Genomic DNA, 27,756 nt, shown 5'->3' with positions numbered 1-27,756 from the left:
GCGAACAGCTCGGCGGCGGGCTGCATACCTCGGGGAAAAAAGAAACAATGCAGAAAGCATTGGAGGACGATCGTCAAAGTGGAGCCACACATCTTCCAGGTCTACGAATATAAGAAAAAAGCCAACAAGCAAAGACACTACGTACAACATAGGGTAAATTTACTTGTACTTACTGATTCAATTAAAGAAATGATAAATTAATGGAAATGAAAGTGAATGAAAAAAAGAAAAAGTTGCCGCAGGCGGGGAACGATTCCGTCTTCGCGTTACGAGCATCGCACGCGTAATGCGAAGACGTGGGAACGTTCCCCACCTGCGGCAAGTTCTTTCATCCACTTTCATTGCCATTAATTTATCATTTCTTTAATTGAATCAGTAAGTACAAGTACTTTACCCAATGTTGTACGTGGTGTCTTTGTTTGTTGGTTTGTTATGAGATGATTAATAAAGTCGGGCCCCTCGGTAGGTTCCCTTTCTTTTAGGTCTACACATGGTGAGATGTGCTGCTGGGACACATTGGCTCCTAATTGAAGGAACGCCGACAGACCACTTTTGTTTCTGTAATTTACTGTTTTACTGGATAGCCGTCGACCTAGCGATTGGGCTATGCGACCTCGATTGCCTCGGGAGTGCAACAAATGATCAATAACGTTACGTTTTGGCGCGACCAGTTCAAACCGCGAGCCGAGAGCAGCACGGCTGGAATGTCCGTTAATTGCTATGGTAGCAATAGTAATAATAATAATAGTAATAAGACGGCGCTACCGCGGATCCGCGCCTACGTTATCCGTGCACGGTAACGCACGATCCACACAGCTGTCGTCCGCCCCGCACCTCCACAGCAAACGTCGCTGGCGTCCCAAGTTTTCTCTCTCACTTTTCCCTTCTCTTTGTTTTTTAGGGGGGGGGGGGGGGTACAGACGAGGATGCGCTCTCCCCTGACGAAAAGCGGCGACGGCTGGGCGGATCGGACCCGTTCACTCCATGCAGTGTGCAACTTTAGAAAAAAAAAAGGGGGGGGGGGGGGTGGCCCCGCCCAGATGACCGAGGCGCGACAGCCGATTGCCTCCGCGATTATTATATAGTCCCGCAAAAAAAAAAAAAAAAAAAAACCTGTGCTTCTAAACCGCGTAATTCTCAGTATAAATAAAGACTTGCGTATTTCATTTTGATGACTGGTTTGGTAGGGCTCTCGTGATAGGAATGCTATACGGCATATGCCGGATCGCGAGAGAAAAACAACCCCGTGCCTTCTACTACAAGGCTGCGCGTCGTCTGCATGGCTTTTGCGTTGCTTGCACATGTAGTACACGGCACATTTCCTACTCGTTTTCCGAGCTTAAAATGAATCAGTTGCTATTTAACGAGTAGCTAAAAAGAAACGATGCATTTATCGAAACCATTACAAACCTGGGGCGATAATAGGATCGGGATTAGGATTACTTTCTTGTGTTCTCAGAAACTTATTTTCAAGAATGTGATAGGTTTTTCTTTTTTTCGTTCCTTCTCGCTGTTTTTTTTATTTGCAAGCCTGCAGTCTCGCCAGTTTGCGAAGCCTAGCGTTAGTGATGCTCGCTGCAATCATCGTCGCCGGATCAAGGCTCAGAGTAAACGTACGCGGCGCACACGGGGCATCGCAAGCTCGCAATAATCTTTCTGGTATGATAGACCACCGCAAACAATCTGGGAATTCCCTCTGACGAGGGGCTGATGAACAAAGCTGACTCGACTCGGCCCATTTCGAAGCGCGGGCGACCATCTTCTTCATCGGTGAAGCCACCGGCCGTCCGGCTCGTGACGTCAGTCTAGAGTGCGCGCCCATTGGTGGAGGCTCGTGCACGTTCACCTTGCAGGAGCAATATGCTGCTATACGGCATGTAATGTTTAACAGTCTCGGAAGAGAACAGCAGTTCACGATAGGTAGCGAGGCACTGGAAGCGGTAAGAGAATACATCTACTTAGGACAGGTAGTGACCGCGGATCCGGCTCATGAGACTGAAATAATCAGAAGAATAAGAATGGGCTGGATTGCGTTTGGCAGGCATTCTCAGGTCATGAACAGCAGGTTGCCATTATCACTCAAGAGAAAAGTGTATAACGGCCGTGTCTTACCAGTACTCACCTGCGGGGCAGAAACCTGGAGGCTTACGAAAAGGGTTCTACCTAAATTGCGGACGACGCAACGAGCTATGGAAAGAAGAATGGTGGGTGTAACGTTAAGGAATAAGAAGAGAGCAGATTGGGTGAGGGAACAAACGCGAGTTAATGACATCTTAGTTGAAATCAAGAAAAAGAAATGGGGGGGGGGGGGCATGGGCAGGACATGTAATGAGGAGGGAAGATAACCGATGGTCATTAAGGGTTACGGACTGGATTCCAAGGGAAGGGAAGCGTAGCGGGGGGCGGCAGGAAGTTAGGTGGACGGATGAGATTAAGAAGTTTGCAGGGACAACACGGCCGCAATTAGCACATGACCGGGGTTGTTGGAGAAGTATGGGAGAGGCCTTCGCCCTGCAGTGGGCGTAGCCAGGCTGATGCTGATGATGACAGAGCATAGCACATGCGAACAAAATGCAGCTAGCTAGAGGAGGCCCCGTTTCCAGGAAAAAAAGAAGAAAAAAAAGGGGGGGGGAAATCAGCCTTTCACAGCACACCTTGGCTTTGGGCACAGATCGACGACTACATGCATAGCAGTGCACGGCAGAAGTTTCTTTCCGAACCGCTGAGCTAGATTCTCCAGCACAATGACGCGCATATGGTACTGCCGATTTCTCAATGTGCTGGTAATTATACTACTATCCAGTTGAAAAAGACAACAGAAATTTCTGTCGTACGACAGAAGTTCGATCCTGACGTTGCTGTAGGCGCGACAGAAATTCTGGCGAACAAAAAAAAAAAATGATATTATGGGGTTTTACGTGCCAAAACCACTTTCTGATTATGAGGCACGCCGTAGAGGAGGGCTCCGGAAATTTTGACCACCTGGGGTTCTTTAACGTGCACCTAAATCTAAGTACACGGGTGTTTTCGCATTTCGCCCCCATCGAAATTCTGACGAACAGAAACATTCTGTCGCGACAACCAAGAGTTCTGAAGTCGCAACATGCTATCGTGGCAAAGATTCTGACGTTACAGCAGAAATTCTGACGTTACGACAAAAATTCTCATGTCGCAACAGGTTCTGTCGCGACAAGAGTTCTGAAATCGCAAGAACAGCTTTCTATCGATACAAAGACTCTGACGTTAAGACAGAAATTCTGACGTCGCAACAGAAACGTTCTGTCGCGACGACAAGAGTTCTGAAGTTGCAACAACAACTTTCCATCGTGACAGCGATTCTAACGTCGCAACAGGAACTCTCTGTCGCGACGACACATTTTCTGCGTGGAGTTAGAAATGTGGCATTCTCCGTCGCAACGGCATAAGTTCTGAAGCCGCGACAGAAGCGCTTACCACCACGACGGTTTAAAATTGTATGTCAGTTTCACGTCGGTGGCGTACTGTACTTCTCTCTTGCGCGGTACTCAACGGTGCGTTCTCTGAATCCGGCAACGCTGGTAGCACCGACACCGGTATTAAAGTCGACGCGGCCAATTGTCGTAATCGTGCCGTGACGACGAGGCACCTGTGACACCCTACCGGCCTCTTCAACATCGGTCGCTGATCAATGTCATAGTACCTACGGGAACGGCTGCGAATCCATTTTGTTTTAATTTGGTAAGGTGAGGCACGCAGGCCTGTGGACTTAAACGCGCCGTTACGCAGATACATCAGTTAATTTCTCAGAAATATCGCACAAGCTTTCGCGAAGCGAAAAAGAAGTTTTGGGTTGTTGCGTGAAAAGCTGTCTCGCTCGGGTGTCAGTATTCTGACCCAGCGCTGCTGTGAGAAACCGGTATGCTCGTCCAAGAATATTTGTGTAGCTCTCTTGCACTGACCACACGAATTATATGCGCGCTCGAAAGTGTAAAGGGCGAGAGACAACTGTCGAAATTAGCAGTAACAACCCTAACAGTCACCGTTGCCTATTTCTGAATTTCTTATTTAATATGGATGCCGTAAAGCAAAACCCATGTTCTAGCACTCCACGATGTATTTGCCCATGGCAACAACACTTTTGCTTTTCTAGAGAGGCGCCAGTTGACGCGGCGGAGTGAAAGCGCATCTTGGCTCTCAACACACAAATGTAAATAATAAGGGGAAACCCGTATGGGTTTCCTTTGTAGCAATTGCTACGAATGGGTGGATGTCTGATTTCCCCATATTAATCACTTCTCTCCACCTTGCGGGTTTCCGCAGAACTATTACGTCAAACACAAATGTAAACATCAACGCATACAGATTCTTACTGTTGACACGGCCAAAATTAATGCACATGTACAGACACGTTCGGCGCAGTGCAGTGCCAAGATACTGCTTTCGGGATCGTCAGGTCATAGTTCGAATCCCCGGAGGAAAACTTTCCGCGTGTTACTTTTATGCACTAACAAATTTACGTAGCCCTTAAGAGGTCTCTGTGAGTTTTTAATTAAATATTGATCAAGAACTACAGGACGTCACACGCCAAAACGTCCCAAAATACGACAGACTGAAATTGCCTGTTGTGTTTTTCAACTGGGCAATGTGTTTCACATGGCGTGCGAGACGTCAGGCTACTTCCCAGCAGAGCATACTACATATTCCAGTACGACACCTCGCATGAGTGTCATGCGCCTGCAAGCGCAGAATAGGCTTCAGTCTTAAAAAAAAAAAAAAGAGAGAAAACGTGGCATTTAGGAAAGCGGCATATAGCCGCCGCTTAAAAGAGCTTTGCGTGCTGTGTGGAGAAGCGAAATCGATTTTTCCAGACACGAATTCTATACAGGCTGGAAATGAAGCTTCACTGGATTTATTGCAGCCGCAGTGTCATATAAAACACAGACAACACGAAGAAAGATAAACGATTTTTTTAAGGTTTAAAGAGCCGTAAATAATTTAATATAATCGCTTTCCTATACAGTCAGTTACAGTTTCGTTTCCCAGGAGGCTACTGTGCCGTCACGTCATGACGCGGAATGTGGTCACGTGGGAACAGGACACGCATCGGCATTTCGACGTACAGGTTCCGGCTCGCTCGGTCGCTTACTTGTAGCGAGGGCCGATCGGCTCGCGTAGCAGAAGACCGAGCGTGACTACCAGCTGTGTCAAGAGACACCAGAAACGAAACCGAAACCGGCTGTAAAATAAAAAGCTACTAAATCAATTTATTCAGGGCGCTCTGAGACTTGCCAGCATTTTTACGGCGAAGCTGTCTATGGCTAGGATCCGGGATTACGTGGCGTCCGCGCGGAGAAACTCTCCCCCGAAAAGTGAGATCGAAAAACAAAAGCAAACGCATGCCGCTGCTCGCGCCGGAGCTCGGTTTAACGGCCACCCGCGTCTAAAAGGGCACTCCGTGGCAGCTGCGTCTCTTGTGAATGTATGACGACGTAGTGTGCGTCTGATAAGGCGACAGAGCATCGTATCCACTAGGAGCCACAGCGAGAGCAGCGGCGAGAGAGAGATCGTCGACAACCCGGTGGCTCGAGAAGGAAGAGCGTTCCCGCGACGTGGTACTACGTACGCGACAAGCACGAGCCGAAGACGCACATCGGGACGCCGAAAATGCCACAAAGAGACGTCGACGTCACGAAGGCCCGGTGTAGGGATCCAAATGCGCCTACGCAAGGTTCCAAAAGAGAGACTCTCTCGATCGCAACTTCGGATCACGCTAGGCCGAGTATCCGCTCGCCTATGGTTCGGTGACGACCTCTCGGAAATCAACGGCATACGGTCGGAAGAGCGACGGCAGGAGCTGGTGGATGTGCTGACGCGGTGCGTTCCCGGCGAGAACGTTGGGTGAGTTTTTCGAGTCTGCGGCGGCACGTGTAAGGAGGCGCTGATAAAGGTATAACGTGTCTCCGTTCAGTACAACGCGTGTATACAGAGGCCCTGCCAAAGGGCGCGGTTCCACGTTTCTCGACGACGAACGGTCACGTGTGGCCACATGTGCCGGCGCATCTTCCGAAGCTCGATCAGCGCCGATCGGGTCAGCTTCGCTGGTCATCCACCTTTCAAGAGTGGAATGGCTCATGGTTCTTTTTTTTTTGGCTGGACTTTAAGAGGTCTCTGACTTCACGCAAAGAATGAAGAGTACCCAAACAATCACGAAGGGGGGTCCAAAGGTCATTTAGCTGCGCGCTCTAGACAAAGCAGCTCTTCGATGCGCGCAGCTGTTTCGAAACTGGGAAGCTTACAACACAGCGACTGCATAGAGGGGCGACAAAGAAATTCGTAATCACTGAAAACTTAGAAGCCGAACACAGGGAAACAGCATGCCACAGTGAGAGTGGCACGCTATTCACTGCAGCAAAGACCGACAGTACAACGCAAACCAGCCGAACGGACAGTGTCGCACCCGACAAATTGCTAGGAGTCGGAACAGTGTTCGCGCTCCTCGACTCCGACAGATATGTTTGCCGCGCTCAAACACAGAATGAAAATTAGGCAGACACTTAAAAAAATCACCGAGGACAGCGGTACCTCAGTCAGAAATTGCATTTGTCCCACGCTGTCACTGTTCTGCGCCACTGTTTGCGTCCCTTTAAAGAGCAGAATTCAACCAGTTAATGTGGGTGACTACTCTTTGAAGAAGTACTCTTCGAAGACTTTGTCAGGAGGAAAAAAGTTGGTTGCGTTTGCCCGAAGTTTAAAAGTTAAGGTTGGCCAGAGTTTCTTGTTATTACTTAAAGGGCCCCTCACCAAGTCTGACCATTTTGAGCTGACAAGCGCAGAGCATACAATGCGCGCCAACGATCGCGTTCGCAAAGAATTGCATCGCTACGCGCCACTAGAAAGGTCTGAAATTTCAATCCGAACGCCGTTTTTCCCTTCTCCTCGCGGCCGGTGCGCTCCAAGCCGGACGGTGACGTACTCGCGTCCCTGCGCCTACGTACTCGGGTTTGCAGTGTGACGTCGCTCGTGGTGACACGTGACTTCGACAATTATTCAAGGCACCATCTGGTATTTGCGTGATCTGTTGCTTGAATTGACGAATTGAAGTTTAGGGAAATAATAAAACACACAAATAGAATGTCCGCGTTATTTTTTTTTTCCTACCGTGTTGCAGCGCGTGATCATGCTCTGCGATCCGCTTGTTGTGCCTCAGTATTCGTGTAGCACTGAATTATACCGATGGTCATGCGTCCTTGTGCACAGCGCGCAAAATCGTGTGCTGCGCGAACGAGACAACAGCTCGCGCGCGATGCCGTCGGCGGAAGTGTGTAGCGCTGGAAAAAAAAAAAAGAAGAAGAAACGAGCAAGAAAAAAAAAAAAAAAAACGAAGGCGAGGCCTGTGACGCATGCCTCACGCGAACCTCGAGGTCCGGTATGGTAGAACACGGGGAAATAATTTCGCTGGCAGAGGGCTAGACGGAGCAAGTGGAGGGAGCGTCTTGTTTGGCAGTGCAGCCCACCTGCTGAAATCATGGGTTTGCGGCACTGAAATATTTCTATCTAGGCTATTAATCAGCCAATTAAAAACAAATGTTTGCGGCAGAACGCTCCCTAGAGGACGCGCAACAACTTCCAGCGTATAAAAAAAATTTGCTACGGGGCCTGGTGAGGGGCCCTTTAATGTATATCGCGCAGAAAATACACAACCGGTGGTGCTTCAGTGTGACGTCGCAGATTTCATTTCGTGTTTGGGCCCTTTTTGCGCACTAAAATGTTGCGAAACTCGCTACAGGTGGAGTATTTCGTTCCGTTAATTACAGTGCGGTGCAATCCTCGCCTATCGAGAAACAATTACCAATTCAGCAAACGCCGTTGAAGTGCCGCGACGTCACGACAACTTAAGTTTGACAACTTCAAGGTGGCGGCGACTCGTTTTCATTTTTCTTACCAAGCCTTCGCTCACGGGAAGAGTCGTTTTCGTGGCATTTCGGAAGCGCAACTTACCGACCCAGTTTAAATGCAGAATCTCAAGTGTACGCTCAGGGACAAGACAACGTGAAATCGTCGATAACTGAAGCCGTCGGTTCGGGGTACAAAACCTGCTGCACGGGCTTGCCGATTGTCCGGACGGGTATGCTCAATTTTAATATCGCCGTGGCACGCCTGACGCCGACAAAGCGGTGAGTTGTCACACCTTAGCGTAGACGCTAACTGTTGGCAGCATACATATAAATTAAAAAGCACCGCAATGATATATATGCTTTAAAGAAGGAAGCTGCTGAAAACAGCTGGCGACGCATCTTCTCCCCGAGGAACTACGAACGGCAAAGCTCGCAAAAAAAGGCGGTGCAAGGAAATGGGCAAGGAAGAGAGTGTGCCGTAGGGAGCACAGCGCACGCCCCACTCGTCGAATTTCTGCAATAATTTGTTTAAGCCCCAACTACTCATAATCATCACTAGCCTATTTCATGTCCACTGCGAGTGATCTCCAATTGCCCATTTCTTGAGCCGGCTGAAGTCATGCAGTGCCTGCAATTGACCCAATCGCAACACACCCTATTTCCTCTTCCGCCTTCGACGCCTCAAGCATGGTTCAGTAAAGAGAAAACGCGAAACAAAACGTGCACAACGCTTTCGTTACCCGTCCTTGTGCCGCAAAGGCGCCTTGTAATTTCTTCACTATTGGAATATAGCGTATGACTGCACACAGCAACAAAATCAGTGCATCCATTGACGCTCGTCTTACCTCCCTCCGAATTTAATTTTCACCGAGACAATAATTCAAGGTGTTGGACTTTTATTTAAACAATAAAGACGGGCTATATATAACAACTATAGTGGCTTCCCCAACGTTATAATGTACATTTCGAAGCCTTCGAATGGCCCACGTTACAGCGACTTCCAGCAAATCCTCCGGCCCTCGCACTGACCTTATTGCACGCGTTGTCATACTGGACGAACACTATAAGTCCGCCATTTCTTCCTTTCTAAGCGCTGGGCTTTCGGCGAATTCGCCGGTTCCACGCGGGAAAGAATAGAAACGTACCGTTGTTCGCGTTAGCCCTGGGCTTGGCGCCGAGGTAGGCGAGGTTGACGTTGGCCTTGCGGCCATCGATGATCGGGTTGGCTTCTTTGACCGCGCGTTCCGCCGCGTCGCGGTCAACCATCGTCACCTGCGTACGGAAAGGAGGAAGTTGGTGAGAGAGAGAACAAGACCACGAGGACGACAACATCGGCGGCGAGCGCCCGCGATAATGGACGCAATGTAACAAATGATTGATTGCCTCGTTTAACTGGTGATAATTATAATTGATTCCCCGAATTTAAGAGTTTCTAAGCAGGGCAGACGATGTACCAGATCTTAAATAAGTGCCAGAAAAACTTGCATCTTCGGAACCAACGAAAATCAGCGCGCGCGCACACACACACACACTACGTAGTTCGCAGAACCAGCCAGAAATGGGTAGAATTTGTAAGTGCAGTAATATATTGCAAATAGTTACTTATGACTCTTCTCTCGGTTATTATCTATCTATATATCTCTGTTTTTCTGTACTTTTTTTAATCACCCCCCCCCCCCCCGACTCTCCCTGCTGGCCGAGTCGGCCGTCGGCTAAGCAGCAACAGTGCAGCCAGCAGAATTTCAACTGTCCCTTCTTTCTTCTAACAAAGATAGATGATGAAATTAAGAATATATGTGGGTATATATAGCTACGCCGATTTGCATGAAACTTCCTTGGAGTCGCCCGTTCCTTCCCAACACTTCCCAACGGTACACAAATCAGCGCGTCCAAAACACGAACCCGAAAAAAAAAAAAAGAAGAAACGCGGAACTACGTAATATCTGATGGCACAGCTTGGTGCGTCTCCGTAACTTCGAAGAGGGAACCAAAGGTTCTCAAACTCAGCAACGCCGAAGCGGCGTAAACTGTTCAAGCAGAGGCACGAAAGAACGCGAAGAGGCGCGAAAAGAGTTGGCAGCGAACGCGCGCCGTAAAAGTAACACACCGCGATTGATACCCAAATAAACACGACGCCGCCTCCGAGATGGGAAACCCGTTCCGGCCGAAATCGCTTCGACTCGCGCGATTCCACACCGCGTCGCGGGTAAGGAAACAACACACAAAACCGCCCAAAGCCCTCCGTCGCGCGCGCTTTTTTTTTTTTTTCTTTCTGTTCTTTCGTTCGCTTTCTTTCTAACGTTTCTCCGCAAGCATATGGCGCACTGACGTGGTTAAGTACTCCCGCGCACTCTCTCTTCTCTGTGCACGCGCACGCACACGACACCCCCGCTTCCCTTCCGCATCGCGCAGAGCACGATCCATCCTCCCTCAACGTCTTTTGCCGCAGCTATCGCAGCGCCTCGAGGTTGGAGAAGGGGGAGAAAAAGGAAGAAAGAAAAAAAAGGGGGGGGAGAAACGCCGAGCACCTCAGAAAGAGAGATAGACAAAAAGATAAGACCTGAAAGAGTAGCTCGCTCGCCTCCCCGCTATCGACTCTCAAGAGACATCCAGAAATAAACGCACCTCTCCCCGTGTGGTTCGCCCATCTCGCATAGAAATTAACGCGACCAGAGAAACAAGCAAGGCGGGGAAATGGGAAAGCAGGAAGCGGCTGGTGCAGCGGAAGAAAAATTAGAATTATTACAGAGGACGAAGCAATGAGACTTCCCAGCCCTCTCTCGAAGGAAAGGGGTGGGAGGATGAACGCCTGTGGGAAGGAGCGCGTGTAGTCAAAGAAAGAAAGAAAGAAAGAAAGAAAGAAAGAAAGAAAGAAAGGAAGAAAGAAGCTGAGACAAGGTGAAAATATTTAGGCGATGCATGACGCATTCAGACGCTTCGCCCAAGAGACGCATCGTGCTCATCCGCGCACGTGCCACACATCTGCTTACTCCAGGAGAGAGCACATTACTTTAGAAGTGAGAAAGAAAAAGGAGGAGGGGGGTGGGTAGTAGGAGAAGCCGGCCCCCTCCAGTGCAAGGACGAGGAATGGAGATCCGGTCCTGAGCACTGGAGTATACTACAGCAAAAAGGAAGTAATCGCCGAGCTCTTTCTTTTCTGGTTTTCTTCTTCGGGAGGATCTGGCGCAAGTATTGTGCGGAATAAAATAAAATAAAGCTAATCCAAAATGCGTCTCGGAAAGGGCGGAATAAAACGCGACGCAGGGTTTTGAGCCGTATACGGCGTCCGCTTGCGGACCGGCACACATGCGGCGACTTCGGCTTCTGGCGCGCATGGCTTCCTTACATCGTGCACGCATCCACGCAAATAAAAGTACTTTATCTTTTTCACTATCTTCTCGCATAAGGCAGATCTTTAAAAACTCGACCCCGAAGCAAGGAGCTGATGTGTAGTGAAGCGCGTGCAACCGTTAAAGTCGAGCGTCTCTCTCTTTTTTTTTAATTCAGTCAGCTCGCAATTTAAACCAGCCTCGACTTCCAAAAGTCACCTCGTGCCCCGTAACGACGACCGTGTCGACTACAACATTCCGACTTGCTACCGTAGGCATCGCAGGCGTACGCGGGTATAGGGCACATGTGCAGAGGACCGAACAGCAACGAAAACTGAAAGGCGATCGAGTCGAACTCTAGTTGAAGTCGATCGAAAGCAACGTGTTCCTTAACAAGTTAGAGGTGAGAACGCGGCAGAGTCACTGCGCACGGCACTCTTGCGCGTCACCGCAAGCGTGAGGGGAATAGTAGCAGCGTCGGACCGCTTATATATATATATATATATATATATATATATATATATATATATATATATATATATATATATATATATACACACACTGCACCATGGCATGGATTGGCCCACATATTTAGACTGACCCGCCGTGGTTGCTTGGTGGCTATGGTGTTGGGCTGCTAAGCACGAGGTCGCGGGATCGAATCCTGGCCACGGCGGGATTTCGATGGGGGTGAAATGCGAAAACACCCGTGTACTTAATTTAGGTGCACGTTAAAGAACCCCCAGGTGGTGCAAATTTCCGGAGCAATCTTTAGCATTGACGGACGACACTACCTTCGGTATGGGCCCACAGAAAAGGCTTTAAAAAAGAAAAAAAGAAAACTGGGTACCTGATACGTAAAACGGGGTTAACTCGCTTAAGGAAGACATTGTGTTTAATCAACACAAAACTAACCCATCGGCGATGCTTGTCAAACTAAGCGAGGCTGTGCTGTACCGCAATGCGCCGTGTTTCTCAGCGTCGTTCTCTTTCCACGTCTAGTTGAAGCGTCTTCCGTGCGCTGCACACATCTCCACCTCTTAGTCCAGCGCGACATCTACATAGACGCGCCGCTGTGCGTTGAACATATCGTCGCCGCAAGCGTATTTTTTTGTCTCGCTTCCGAAGCCGGTGCCACGTCACATTGCCCACTCACAGCGCTGTAGCTGCCGCGAGCGAAAGGACGGGAAACAAATTCTACGAGCGAATTGTCGTTGCTGTGCTACACGCGTCGCGCGGGCCAGGCATCTCGAAAAGCGCTATCTCGCACGAGCGAAGGGGTTGTCACGTTGTTGTTCTCTCGCGCCACGCGCGCATCTGTGGGTAGAGAGAGAGTATGCACCGAGCTGAGCGACAGTTTGGGCTACGCGCATTGTGACGTCAGCGTGCCGCATAAACCCGCCGCATAGGCGCAAGCGTTATATACTTTCCCGGTGAGAAACCCGTCCGACCGGCGCCTAATCCCGAAGACGTGCGGGGGCAAAGAGAGCTTCGCTTTAAAGACGGAAAGAAACGACAGAGGCCCTGGCCCGTCCTGTCAGTGGATGCGGGTTTCGCATTCGCCTTTCCTCTGCCGTTTCGGCGTCTAAAGAGGGGGCCCGCCTGTCGTCGAGTTGCGCGGCAACGTTCACGGTGCGACGAGGACGGCGGAAGAAAACGAGAAGCCTGCGAAGCAGAGACAGAAAACGCGTGAAAATAACGGCTTTCAAACAAAAAAATTGAAAAAAATGCCCGCTCGGCAACATCGGCGACTCGCAGCGCGCCGCGCGCACAGCGACGACTGGCTTCTGGATGCGCGGCCGCTGAGGAAGCCCGGGAGCAAGCATCAGTGGCGCGGCGGCGGACAGCGAAATGAGGCCCGAGAGAGAGAGAGAGACCTTCGACTCCTCCAGCGAAAGCGGTTTCTCCCTCACCGCCGGCGCGAACCAGTTGAGAGCAGCCGAAGCAGGAAGAGGAGGACAGAGGCGAAAAACAAGGCGCAACGGTGAAGGCGGCAGAGGGGGCAGAGCAGAGTCCTTCGTCGCACTTAACGAAGGCTTCGGATAAAAAAAAAAGAAAATGAAGAAAAACGTCAAGCGGCAGTGACACAAAGCGGACCGAGAGACAGCGAAACGCCGGTAACCCTCATAAATTACACGCCTGCGCGCGCGCGCCACTACACTCTCCGTTGCTGCTCTTGTCTCCCAAGGAGTGCGCCGTGTAGCTGCCGCCGCGATGGGCGACATCCCTGCAGCGTTATGTATTTTTTTTTCTTTCTTCCTTTTCTTTGCTTTTTTCGTTTTCCGTCGCGGAGGCGAACAACTCCGTCGGCGTGCCTTTCTTTATTCCGCCCGCTTCCGGACACGGTGACGTAGTGACGGGAGGAAAAGGAGAAGGAGGCGAAAAGGGCACGAGACTGGCGGTCGCTGCGCCGGAAGAAAAGGGGTGAAAACGCACACGCACGACTTGTAGCGCGCACGAGGCTGTCGCGAGGGGGCACGGGTCACGCGCGTACGCGCCGGCGGCGCCGCAAAGAAAGAAAGGGGGAGTGCGCAGCGCGCTAGGAAACCGAGAGAGAGCAGGGAGAGAGCAGACGAAAATGAGAGTCGCTAAAGAGTCGGGGAAATCAAGCGGCAACCACATGGACGCGTCTGAGCCGCATTTTCTTTTTTTCTCTCTCTCTCTCAACGCGGCGTCGGCGCGTGCGTCTTACAAATGTGCGACGACAGCTCTACGGCAGTCCGGGCTTGAAACGAATGTGCGGTCGCACACGCATTCCACCCGCGACTATACACGTCGTGGTTTACTGCGTCTTCGTCATGGACGCGCAGACAGAGGGCGGCGTGAACGCCAAGACATACGCTGCATGTAGTTGCCCGAATGTGGTTAGCAAGCAGACGAAGATTGCTCCGGCCCTTAGAACGCGCCTGTTCGGCCCGAGACAGAGCGACGTCAGAATGTGACTGCCGGCCCTGCGGAACACCAATACGCGTGACAAAGACTGGGACGACAAATTAATAGGCAGTGCTTACAAGTGCGTGATATAATTTCACTACAATACAGAGATATAAGCCGAGTAAACCTTGTTCTGTACTCATATTCGAGCGCGCCAATTTTCCTTGACCATACATACACCTCGCACATCCTGCGACCACTCGTGCGGCATTTTCACCATTCCCCGCACCATATAGGGTCGCGTCCACGTTCAACATACGCCCCTCCCCCCCCCTCCCCCACCCCCCACTCCCCTCCCGGCCACCTTTGCAACGCCTCTCCTCGGAGAAACTATTCTCGAGGAGAGCTCTGTTGCACTATACGGGCGGTTGAAAGGAGCAGTGACGTCACGACCACCACGTTTCCAGTGGAATCTGCCAAACAAACAAAGCAGCCACGGAAACGAGCGAGGAAACGAGAGCAATTTCGCCTACCAGGAAGGAAGCCCGCCAGCCGGAACGATGGTCAAATATGTGGGACACGTGGCTGCCCACGACTCGAGAGCAAGCCACCCCCGCCAACGCGCAATTCCACACGCCCGGCGCTCCGAGGTCCGCTCTGCGTGCTTTCCGTGCGCAAGGCCTCACGAGCGGTGGAAGTCTGCTGGCGCGCCAAGTGCCAGAGGCTGAGCTCTGCCACGGGCTCGGACTTCCCGAGTCTCGTTGCTTCACATCGCGTCCATATCGCCTTCTCCGATGCGGCTTACGGTGACCTCCCGAGGCTGGCGTCTGACGTAGGTGCCCTCCCACCGAGAGCGACCGAACACTGGAGGCAGCAGGACGAGCGCGACGCGTTAACCGCGACTTTCCAGATTGCTGTAAGATTCGGAAGGGGCGGGGTGCAAGCATGCGCGAGTTCGCCCTCAAAAAACTAGCGCCAAACGTCGGTTGTCAATGGCCTGCACTGTAAGCTGCCGTCAAGCTGGCGGCCGGCTGGCATTTCAAGGAAGCGCGGGGAACGAATCTGCCAAATAACCCGTCGCGTCTGCTCGTAACGCCATCGCTGATGCCGCATAAAGCGAAAAAGGTCTTGGAAGCTGCAGGAGAAAGCAAGCGATTTAGTATGCCAGATTGTAGGTTCCTACTTGCTGGATGCACCGGAACAATGTTCCGGCTCCGCATGTTCGTGCTGCAGATCCACAACCTTCTTTACTGTAATAAAATTAAATTTTGGGGTTTTACGCGTCAAAACCACGATTTGATCATGAGTCACGCCGTAGTGGGGGACTACTCCGCATTAATTTAGACCAGAACTTGCCCCCATCGATATGCCGTCGCCGCGATGTCATCCCACGAGCTCGTGTTTGGCAGCGCAACGCCAAGGCCACTCAGCGCAACGCCAAGGCCACTAAGCATTGTTAGGAATGGCCTGCCGAGGTGGCAACGTGCAAGTTATTTCAGCCCGCTGCACGTGTTTCGATCCACCCGCGATGGGGGGCGCCCTTCGAGACACCAGACAACGGACCGCGGCGGAGGCCACTGTGCGAGGTCCGCTCTGGAATTCAGAGGCGCCGGCTGGGGTCGGGCGTGACCACCTGGCTACGGGGACGCAGGACACCACGACGACTGCGCTGCAAAGGTCGTCTGCCCGCAGAGAGGCGGCTTGTTTACGATGACGTCGAACGTTTCGCCTTTTACAGCAGCAGAGTCGCAGGTTTCTACGACTTTCGCCAATGGCGTATATTATACGTACAGCTTCCGCACGCTCTCGGCGCCTCGCTTTCCTTATCGACTCCACCTAACAAAAAGAACGAGCATCCGGGATGCAAACGACGCCAGCGCTAGCGACGCGTCGAAAACGCTCCGCGCATATAGTTGGCACGCGCTCGTCTCCCGACACGCCGTGCCGCCGCGGCGTGCGGTCGCCAAATAAGTGCGCCCCGTAAAACGGCCGCTGGCAACAGAGCGCCACGCACAGCGCATGCGTGCTCGCGTTTAGCCACACGTTCGTGCTCCGCACGCTACAAAAGAAAGCTGACGCAACGGCCGCGTCATCAAAGCGAGAGCGGACGGCATTTATTATGCGAGCGCATTTCTTTTTTCCTCCTCCGCGCTCGGCGTCTCTCGTACATGATCCTATAAAATCCGCACGCGCGTAGAAAATTATGGAAATTTGGAAATAGCCTAACTCGACACGTCCAAAATAGCGCCCGCTTCGTATGTCCCCCCATTAAAACAAAACAAAAAAAAAACCATAATGGCCGGCACACCACGTGCGTTTCGAACGCCCTCGTTATCGCTTCTCGGCGGCGGCGCTGAGGTGTAAAAAGAGCGAGCTATAAACGAAAACCGAGCAGCTAACTTTTCTGCTCGCGGGCACTTCTCTCGTCGTCTCGGAACGCACACCGTCTCGAACGACGAAAAAAACAAAATGGCCAGGCCTAGCATAAATTTAGTGAAAAACGAATGACACGCCAAGACTTCGCTTTCTTCTTCTTTTCCGCAAGCGTCGCTGCTGCACTGAAAGGAAATATTCTTCTTCCAAAGCGTCACCTTTTCCCTCCATCTTCGGTCTTTATTTTTTACCCCTCGAGCGATAACCGCTGGGCCGCCAACATGACCAGAGAAACGGCACCTCAATCCGGAAATAACTAGGCGCGATAAATCAACCCCCCAAAAAAGCAAAAAGGCAAGACAGAAATAGTCGGCGTGACTACGCGCGGAACGGACGCGACAAACCAAAAACTAATCGAAAGAAAGAAAGAAATGCGAGAAAGCGCAAGGCGAGAGGAACGAGCGTACACGCACTACACGGCAGCAGCAGCAGCATCTTCACGCGACGTGCCAGCCTGCTGCTCCCGCCGGCGTACAGGGCGCGCCAAATATAGACGTCTCTCTCGCGCAGTCCCACACAGCAGAGCTCGCTCCTCCTCCTCCTCCTCGGCGATGCCTCTTGTGCCAGGGCCCCGAGCAGGCGGCGCCCCGGGCTACGCAGTACGACGAGCAGGCGCCGTGTGACGCAACGCGAGGCGTACAGCAGCTACGGGGGCGCCGGCGAGCAAGACAGGGGTCCCGGGGGTGCAGTGAACTAGTCCGGGTGCAGTCACTTACGAAACTCATGCGTCGCGCGCCGCCTCTTGTTTCCTCCTCCTCCTCATGCCAAACCAGAGTGACTCCCCCGCACTACCGGCGGCGGCCAGTTGGCGACGGAGACGAGCGTTGCAACTAATTCTCGAGATCTCGGAAGCGGAAGTATGTACAAAGTAGACCCGAATACTATAGAGAAGGGAAACTTTCATTTTTTTTTTTTCCACGCCATAATGCCAATATCAAAACCACAGTCGCACAGATACCACCACGCTCCGCATACCGATCCGAAAAGGCCTGTCATGCGCCAAACCAGCCACTGGCCCTTCGCCCCTTGCAAACGAAGGCCCGCGCCAAACAAAGTTGCAGCGACAACTGAACTCGTCATCGAAGCACGATCTAGCAGAGGCGGGTCGACGACACAGATGGACGCAACCGTGAAATACCAGTACGGTAGGACACCTATACAAGACCTACAGATCTCGTTACACCTTTGAAAAAACGTACAAAGGGTAGACATTATTAACTTCCTCTTCCGTAGTCTTCTGATCCGACCCTCTGAGACGGCCCGTAGAAGCTTGCGGCAGAGAATTAAGGCGACAGGACGTGGCCAGTACGTACAGTCGGATACCTCCGCCGCCACCGCGAACGCTACGTACGCCCGCGCGGTGCATGCCGGGTGCTGTTCTCATCCGCAGTGCTGACGCGGCCGCGTTCGTCCCCGCAGTGATATTTGAAAAAAAAAAAAAAAACGAGATGAGAAGAACCCGAGGGGGGGGAATCAAGAGAGAAAGGGGGAGAGAGAGAGAAAAAGCCGAGTCTGGAATGCCGCACGAGAGCGGCACGGTAGATGTCGAGAAACGCGGCTAAAGGAGAGCCGCCCCAGAGCAGCGGGACAGTCTAATTAAAGGCGTGCCCCCAAGCTGTGCCGCACGAGTCCAGAGGCCGCGCTGTGTAAGACATACACACGGGACGACCGCATTTCCAGAGTGGGGAGGAGCGGGGAGGGTGGGGGGGCAGCCGTTTGCCGCGGCAGGCAGGTGTGCTTGAGCACGCTCAAGCCCTTTTCCGTATGGCGCCCACCGAACTTCCTTCCTACGGCACTCCACATAACGTATCTAATTGTGGGAGAGAGAGAGAGAGAGTAAACGTTTATTGTAATAGAGGTTGTTTGGTTATGGTGGGTGGAGCCCCTCCTCCAGGGCCCCACTGGTTACAGCGGCTCGCCGGGCCTGGTCAAGGGTAGCCAGTTGGCTTCCCAATTCCACTTCCGCGAGTCGCGCGGGCTTTTTCACTTGCCGATCGATGCTTGCACAGAAGGACTACAGCTCCGTTTACTCAACGCGAATGCGTCTCGAGGTTGCGACTCGATGCGAGCAGGTCGAGTCGAGCCGACCAAGCATGACCCGCCGACCGCGTGTGCGAGCATCTCGCCAAGCGGTTCGGGCGAGTCGACCCACGTGACCCTGGCAGGCGGGTTGACAGACCCAACTCCAATCGACGCTCGCTCGCCAAGGCCGGACCCGCTAGCGTTTACGCGAGCCCGACACTCGACCCCGCAAACCTACTCGGCCCGGCTTTATCGGGTTCGTTTAAGCGCGGCTCGTGATAGGCGCCGCAGAAGAGGGGGGGGGGGGGGGGGAGGGCTCGCTCTGAACGCGGCCGCCGCAACCGGGTAACGAGCCGGCGACCTCGTTATCGATCACAACCACTGAACATCACTGAAGTGGCACGAATCTGAATAGTCAACATGGAGCTCCTATATCACGAAGGCACGCCCATTTATTAGTCGATGACCATTGTTAACCGTGATCCGAATAAAGCTTTATCTCATCTACGAACGAAACGACGACGACGTGCACCCTCATCTGTGGAGCTCAAAAAAACAAAGAAAAGTAGAGAGGGCCACGCAAACAAAATACTCGAAAGTCACTCAAAATAAGCGCTAGCTCGCATGACGCGAGTCCGACGAACGCACGGGTGACGTCAAGCGTTTTTCTGGCGAACGTTCATCTTTCCCGTACGGCTTGGCTGTTATGCGGAAATGCCAACAGTAAGCATTAAAAAAAAGTACGACGATGGATTAAAACATGTAAGTAACTAAAAAGCATGAGCAACAATATAAGGCTGCTCTGTATATTCTGTTGTCGTCGGGAAATCGTCCGCGTCTATTTCTTTGTTCCCGCTGTTCAGCGCCAGTCTCTTGACAACTGGTGTATAAATTTTAGCCCACGTTTATACCTCGCTACAATCTCTAGAGATAAAATTGCTGCGACTACTAGCGGACGCTGTAATGACGTCACGCGTACAGTGTAGACAGCGCACTCAACTACGTTGCGACTTCTGTGTAGGCAGTATACTATGCCCCAAGACGATAGTCGCATCCGGCAAGAACTTCGCCCGGTAGGTTTTTGCGTCAAGAATAGTGAAACAGGGCCGGTACATGCACATCAAAGGTTGGGCTAAAACAAAGCGTACAATCCCGTCCCCTGTCACCAGTTAGTAAACGTTCTAGTTTCAAGATACATAGAAAGCCCTGGACCTAGAAACTAACGGGTGGATGTCGTGATCTCCCTTTATTAATTATTAATCTTGAACCTAGAAAGTATACTAGCTGCGTGAACGTCACTGTACGAATGATGTCACAGTTGACGGGTCGAAACCAGAAAGCTGTGCTGCGGCTGTCGATGAGAGAAGTTGGTGACTCGCATCCCATCTTTCCCGCACAAGTGGACGAACAGAAGGCTACTATCGGTTTGGTAAAACATTCCATCCATTGCACCTTTATACTCACGCACTTCGCGCGCTGCCCTGCTAGCATCGCGTTATTTTTCCGCGGAAGCAGTACACGTGCGCAGACTGCGAAGCTTTTGTGAACCCAGAACTGAAGCTGCCATTATTCCATTGCGCTATACTGTCGATGAGGGCCCCCGGTTTCGTGCTGGAAAACCGCTGAAGATCCGATACCAGTAATCGAAACGGTTCTTGGCGAACTAGGAGGCTTTAGAAAGCAGATAAAGCGGTCTGTGCAGCGATTCGAAACTATAGAAAACAGGAGAGGCAGCTTCGAGGGGGGTGAAAAACTCAGCTGCATACGCTAGCCGCAGTGGCTGGGTGGCTACTGTAGCGTTCTGCTGTTGAGCGCGACGTCGCAGGTTCGACTGCCGGCCGCGGCGCCCGCATTCCGATGAAGGCAAAATGCAACACGCTCGTGCGAAGTTTACGCACGGTTAGGTGCGCGTTAAAGGGCCCCCTCACCAGGCCCCGTAGCAAATTTTGGTTATACGCTGGAAGTTGTTACGTGTCCTCTAGGGAGCGTTCTCCCGCAAAAATGTTTCAAGTCGGCTCCCATTAATAGCCGAGATAGAAATATTTCAGTGCCGCGAACCCATGATTTCAGCAGGCGGGCTCCACTGCATAGCGAGACTCCCTCTCCATTCGCCCCTTCTAGCCTTCGCAAGTGAAATTCCTTCTCTGCGTTCTCTTATGCCGGACGTCGAGGATCGCGTGGCGCAGCCCCGCCTTCACTTTTTTTCCGCGCTACGCATTTCCGCTGACGGCGTCGAGGCGCGAGCAGTTGTCTCATTCGCGCAGCGCACGATTTCGCGCGCTGTGCGCATGGAAACATAGGTAAAAAATGGTTTAGGTGCCTATGCACGTGGCCGCTGTTAAGATACGGGACCTTTTCCTGAGCCTACTTCGAGTTCACCAGACCACATCGAATCGCGTCACACCTAATTAAGGAGTGCAGAGGCACATCTACCACGTTCCCGAGGCGCGGCACGTCCAAACAAGTTGGCGTCCCCCACCTCGTGCGCCGCATGTGGAGCTGTTGTCCCACTGCTTGACTCTTCCCGAAAGTGTAGCGGGAGCCTGGCACTGTTCCAGGTAACGTGGGTCCCGAGCAAAGCTGCTTTGCGGCTCTGAAAGGTCGCTCGAGAACAAACAGCCTGCCGCCGCTGTTCGCTTGCAAGCCGCGAGGCAAGACGGCTGTAAATGCACCGTGAAGTCCTGGCAACCCCTCCCCCCATCCGCCTTTGTGACGGCAGTTGCAGACCAGGAAGGCAATACCGCAGAGAAGTACTCCCTCGGACAGGTGGAGACAATGGAGCGACCCTCTGCGCCGGGTGTGACTTATGTTGAATTCCAATGGCGGAGTCGGAGTGGCCGACGGACTCCGCGAGCGAGCACTCGACTCTGGCGTAGAGCAACGCCTCCAAATCCACGAGTGGAACACAACCTGCGCCGCCGGAGCAAGGTGGAAGCGGAACTTCTATCGCCGAGTTACCCAGCATACCTTGCGTGCTGTCATTTTCTTCCGCTGTTTGCTCCCAGCACCGCTGCACCGGTCACTTGTCTCTTCAGCGCCGTTCGCCTGTTGTTGTTTATAAAGTGCGGAATGGATATCTCGCCAAGCGTGCAGCAGCTTTTGCTTCCTCGCGAGTCGCGACCGGTGGCGCCTCCCAGCAGAAAAACTTGGTAAAGGAAATGCGTCACGCAGAGTTCCGGTCCACTCCGCCGATTTTGGCGGAGCATCTTTTTCTGCTCCACGGAGTGACTCCCGCTCTGAATCCACTCCGACTCTCTCATTGGAACACCTTACTCCCGCCCTCACTCTGTCATTGGAACAAACTTGCTCCGAAACGAGCAGAAAAACTTGCTCCGACTCCGCCATTGGAATTCAACATTAGATTCGCACGGACGCCTACCATTGGCCGAAAATGACGCCACCTGAGCGGGCTCGCCGATTGGCCGAACGGGACGCGACTTCGAGACACCGAAGGGGTTAAAAGCCAGAGACCGGGAGCAGCAAAAGAGCATTCCTTCATTCATCTCTTTCGAGCTTCTTGCCACGGGCCGCAGCGTCCGAGTTGCTGCCGGCCCGTAATGACTTTATGGCTGTTAATTTCTTTGTACTCTCACTGTAAATAATGTAAATAAACCTCCAGTTTTCATCTCAAAGTCCTTCTCAACTTCGGCCAACTCCCGCACTCAACAGCAAGGTCCAATATCTGGGGGACAGCAATTCGGATATTCCTCCAGATCCAACACCGCACGACCGTGGGAACAAGCAAACGAAGCGGAAGTACATCTCTCTTGCTTCGGTGAGAAGTAAAGCAAAAAACAGGCAGACATTCCGCATGGATTTATTATTTCCCTAAACTTCAATTCGTCAATTGAAGCAACATATCACACAAATAACAGATGGTGCCTTGAATAATTCTCGAAGTCACGTGTCACCACGAGCGACGTCACACTGCGGACTCGAGTACGCAACCGCAGGGACGCGAGTACGTCATCCTCCGTCTTGGAGCGCGGCGGCCGCGTGAAGGAAAAATGGCGTTCGGTTTGAAATTTCAGAGCTTTCCGCGGCGCGTAACGATGTAATACTTTGCAGTCACGATTGTTATCGCGCAATGTATGTTCTGCGCCTGTCAGCTTAAGATGGCCAGACTTGGTGAGGGGCCCTTTAGAAGAAATCCAGGCGGCAAAAACAAATCCGGCAGCCACCTGCACCCCACGGCGTCTTTTTCGTGAACCCACGGTGCAGTTTCGAGCAGTTAAACCCTACAGTTTAACGAAGCAGAAGGACGCCACCACTCACGCGACTCAAAGATGGTCAAAACATCATCATCACCATCACCAATGCGCTTCAACCGCGGCATTGAACCACTCGGAGCTGCTACTTCTGGACATTGCCAAATTCCGACACATTGTCGAATTCTGCAATGACGTTTCGAGCGAATCGGAGAGGGGCCGTGGCAAGCTCCTGGGCCAATCACAGCCGACAAGATGGCGAAGTCGACAATATGGCGCAATTTGACAAATGCCCTAAGGGGTCCACACCAAACTATAGGTCTTCATAATCTACGTTCCCACTCCGAACAAATCACCGCCGGTGCTTGCCCCGCCCGGTTTAGGCCTCCTGACAAGTGCTGAAAACGATTACCCCCCCCCCCCCACCAGCTCCTTTCCCGTAGGGTCGGGTTGCCCGGGGTGGCGTACAGTCGACCGGAGTCAGTCGAGTTCCGCGACCGAAAGGTGACGCACGAGCGACGCGGGCCGCGGCAGCCGCCGCCGCTGCACGCACGCACGAGACAACGACGTCGCACGAGTCAGTCGCTGCCGACGCCGTCCCAAATATAGAAACCATGCACGCGCTCCACGGCGCGGGTCGGGGTGAAAAAAAAAAGTGAGGGGGGAAGCAGCGCAGCAGAAAAGCTCGGGCAGGCAGGCAGCGAGAGAAGCATTTGAGTGCGCAACCCAAGGCGCGTGCGCTGGCTAGCGAGCTACGCAATCGTTCGTCGCTCGAGACGAAAGCGAAAAGACGAGACGGATTCGGGCACGGTATGACCTCGCAGCAGGCGAAGAAACTCCGATCTATCTATCTATCTATCTATCTATCTATCTATCTATCTATCTATCTATCTATCTATCTATCTATCTATCTATCTATCTATCTATCTATCTATCTATTACCGTGCGACAGGAGATTTGATAAGACAGTAAACAAACAAAAGACGGGTGCTGAAGTTCCCGCACCAGGGCGCCGTGACGTCGCGAATTTCGCCTGCTCGGGCCCAGTTCATTTTCTTTTTTTTTTTTTTGTCAGGATGAACCCCTTTGTATTCTAAATGACCCAGGGACTGAAGTTACCAAATTTTGGCAACACTTATTGTGCACAGTGACCCAAATAACGAAAAAAAAAAATAACACTGAAATCGCTGACGTCGTACTGACGTTCCGGAAGGAGGATTTCGGCACGAAATTCAAGAAACGGAATTTTGACCTTAATTTCCTCTTCTGTAGTAATCAACCACTTGCCACGAAATTAACAAACACTGACTTTGAAAGAAAAACTGCCTAAACAGACTTAATCTTAGCTGTTTCTCTTTAGTGCTGTCCCCCCATTCGTGAGTTATATGCCAGCAAGGCGGCCTCGGACAGCACGCATTGCGACGGCACTGGAGCCCAGCACAAGAAACGCGAGCGCTCCCACATGGCAGTCAGCAACACCAGGCCACAAACCATCACGTATAGGGCATAGTTAGAAAAGGAAAGGTGGGGGAGGGGGATTAATAGTAAGAAAGAAAGCAGAGAACACAAACTTCGAGTCCAGTTAGGTTTTTAAAAAAGAGAGAGAAAAAAAAGCGCCCGCGTGACTCGGGCGAGCCCATAAATAGACGACTGCAGAGAGAACGCGCCCGTATTACTCGACGCACGCTGGAACGGCCGACCACGAAGCCATCATCAGGGCTCGGTCCCTACACACCGACGGCTACCTTTTACTAGGGCGAAACGCAGTGGTTGGTTACAGACGCTTATAACCGTACGTCCCCCAAGCGCGCTTATATATAGAATAGTATAGCAGTAGTGGTGGACTGACACTCCTCTCAACACCCCCAACCTTTCCCTCGGCTAGACTCGTGAGCCTCTGAGGGGCCTTTCCTTGGCAGGCCAGGCAATACCCCCGCGAGTGTTAAGCTGTGAGCCACTCGGCTGTATGAAGTATATGCACACCTCGAGCGTCGCAACCACAAAAGGCTTTTGGACGTTTCCACGATATCGCCGGTTACTATATCACACCATCTTCATTGTCCGGCTTTCGTGAGGCGCTTTTTTCTTTTTAAAGCATTTACCAAACTAAGTTCGTAGGCCGTGGCGTTTTCCTCGGGAACTAAATGTGTTTGCTACAATACGCGGACGGTCGTTCGTAATATCCATTCCCGCGCACACGGCTTCCACAAATAGAACCTGCGCGAACAAGGGCGTCGCTTACATGTATTTGAACTTGCAGAAGAATAATTTCCTAATGAATAAGCGCAGTAGAGAACTGTGCTTTTGACATGCCAAGTCATCGAGAAAAAAAAAAAAAGAAAACACGTTCCTGCCACGATTATCACGGTATCTGAACGACTTCCGCGTCGTGGATATTTACATCTGGCCCGCCATCACAGGAAGCTCTATATGGTAAGACACACACAGTCACTGCACATCATCACCTCAGAAGGTTGACAGCCCGAGTGCGCTTAAAGCTGAACGCAGGCGATGCTGGGCACGTTAACCTGCTAAGTATGGTCTATACGGGAGCACTTCGGCGCTTGTCGCATGATATGACCATGAGACGGAAATTGCCTCGCAAGCCTCGTCTCTGCACAGAGGAATATTAGTAAAACGAACAAAATACAGTCGAACCTCGATACAACGAACACGTATATAACGAATCGTCGAGTATAACGAAGTGCCTTTATTTTTTCTCGCTGTATACCCGCGAGTAACGAACATCGAACATAACTAAGGTAAGGCGATTAGCACCTGACGTGGTTAAATACATTATAACCAGGTCGTGTGTATTTACTTCCCTCCCTTCTTGCTCTCACCACTGTAAGAAGAAAACATTTTCGCAGGAAAAGGAAACAGACAAAGAAACTTCAGGCAAGGGTCGAAGTGACGTGGGGACCGGCAGCGGAAGCAAGCAAAAGTAACTCCCAGCACGACTATCAATCGAAGTCGAGAAATTATGTCCAATTATAGGAAACCTAAATAAAACGCGCCGCCGGTGACACCCACCCCCCAACCCCTCTTATTTTCTTGCTTATTTCTGGTATCTTTAAGAGCGCTCTTTACTAAAAGCTCATTTGCGTGAGGTGCGCTTTCTTCGGCCGCAGCAAAAGGACAACAGCTTAGCGCGCCGCGTGAAAAGGAAGAAGGCGCGACGATGCTGCGACGACGAAACTATAAAGCGCACCGTGCGGCTCTAAGCCGCGGCGAGGACAATTAAAGAAAAAAAAAAAAAGCCAGAGAGGAGTCACGAACCATTTCCTCCAAACACGCGGCCCGTCGCAATGGCAACACTATTGCTGCTGCTAGTATCAGTCTTCTTCCGGCGAGGAGGCAAAGAGAGAAAGTTTGTAAGAGCCGACGAGGGGGAGGGGGGAAGGCGGGCAATGGCAATAAATCAGCTAAATCGGGTACAAGGCGACTACCCGGGCCCCGCTCTCCCCAAGAGCAACCCATTAGAGTTCGCCCAACGCGACGGTGCGGTAGAGAAAGGCTACGAGGCGGGCAAAAACACCCTACTCTCGCAGTCAACTTTCTGTGGCAACGAAGGGAAAGCTACGGAGGCAAAGCGCTTATTAAAAGAGTTCCCCCGTTTTAATCCACGTTAGTTTCGGCTGGGGAAGAGAAAACATAAGCGTCTTATTAGCAACATTTCAATAAGACAGAACATACCAGTGAGCGTAAAGGTTAACTTATTTTGCGGCTTTTCACCCGCTATGGTTGCTCAGTGGCTATGGTGTTGGGCTCACGCCATCGCGGGATCGAATCCCGGCCACGGCGGCCGCATTTCGATGGGGGCGAAATGCGAAAACACCTGTGAACTTAGATTTAGGTGCACGTTAAAAAAAAACACCAGGTGGTCGAAATTTCCGGAGACCTCCACTACGGCGTGCCTCACAATCAGAAAGTGGTTTTGGCAGGTAAAACCCCATAATTTAATTAATTTTGCGGCTTTTCCCTTTCGCGTCTAGAGAAACGTGAAACCGTCGCACGAGGAAGCTGCGTCGATTCAGCGTCTGTTCCCAGCAAAGCATTGTCAAACGCTGCCGGACTACTCGGCGCAGTAACACATGAGCAGCATCCACGCGCCCGCAGCTCTCCCCTTCATTGCCACAGAAAGTTGTCTGCGAATACATAGTAAAAACAACAGCGCATGTTCCGAGAAAAAAAAAAAAGACTCGTAAGAACAACAACAAAAAATCGGTTCCCACTTCGCGCGGTGCTCGTCATGGCGCGGCTTACGAAGTCTGAAGAATAGCGAACTTGAGATTGTCAGGCCCTCTTCAGCAAGGAAGTGACGTAGGGATGCGACGTTCGAAGAAATCACCGCGTGCTTGGGTGACCGCGGCGGTGGATGATGTCGGTGCATGACATGAAATCAAGGCGCTCCACCATATTACACTAAAAACCCCTCAGAACGGCGTGTGTCAGCACCAGTATAACTCTGGTACGCAAAATATCAGTTTAATGCCATTGAGCGAGAGCGCGCGCACACACACGAGAGGGGGAGGGGAGAGAAAGAGGAGGGGGGGGCACTCCGCAACGCTCAGTAATGTCAGAGTCCTTCCATGTTTCTGGTAATGTGGATCCTACGTCTCCGTTATCATCATCCGACATCACCAGTCTATTCAAGTCGACGGCAGAACGAAAGGCTCCCTCAGCGATCTCCGATTACCCCGTCTTGCACAGCTGCTGACCGAATCACGTGTTGCAAACTTTCGTCACACCAGTCGTCCTCGACTCATTTGCATCCATTCTGTAACTCTATATAGAACACCGGTTATCTACCTTACGCATTACATGGCCTGCCCAGCTCTATTTATTCCTCTTAATGTCAACCAGAATACTGGCTACACCCGTTCGCTTTCTAATCCCCACCGCTGTCTTCCTGTCTCTTAACGGAGACCACCCAACATTTTTTTTTCGTTCCATCGCTCCCTCCGCGGTCTTAAATTTACTCTCAAGTTTTCTTGTTAATTTTTATGTTTTTGC

The 27,756-nt window shown here is 51.7% G+C and overlaps 1 protein-coding gene across 2 annotated transcripts in view; it reads right to left on the bottom strand.

Moving 5' to 3' along the window:
- Positions 1-27,756, bottom strand: part of LOC142579772 (RNA-binding protein 38-like) — a 129,568-nt gene that overhangs the window by 38,335 nt on the left and 63,477 nt on the right. For both annotated transcript variants that reach the window (XM_075690327.1, XM_075690328.1), the window contains exon 2: positions 9,020-9,146. In XM_075690327.1, coding sequence (XP_075546442.1) covers positions 9,020-9,146 — 127 coding nt within the window. The remainder of the gene's footprint in view (positions 1-9,019; positions 9,147-27,756) is intronic.

The sequence above is a fragment of the Dermacentor variabilis genome, chromosome 4 (assembly GCF_050947875.1).
Source record: "Dermacentor variabilis isolate Ectoservices chromosome 4, ASM5094787v1, whole genome shotgun sequence".
Classification (NCBI taxonomy): Eukaryota; Metazoa; Arthropoda; class Arachnida; order Ixodida; family Ixodidae; genus Dermacentor; species Dermacentor variabilis.
Note: the sequence above shows the minus strand (reverse complement) of the source record. Positions and strands in the feature narration are given on the sequence as shown.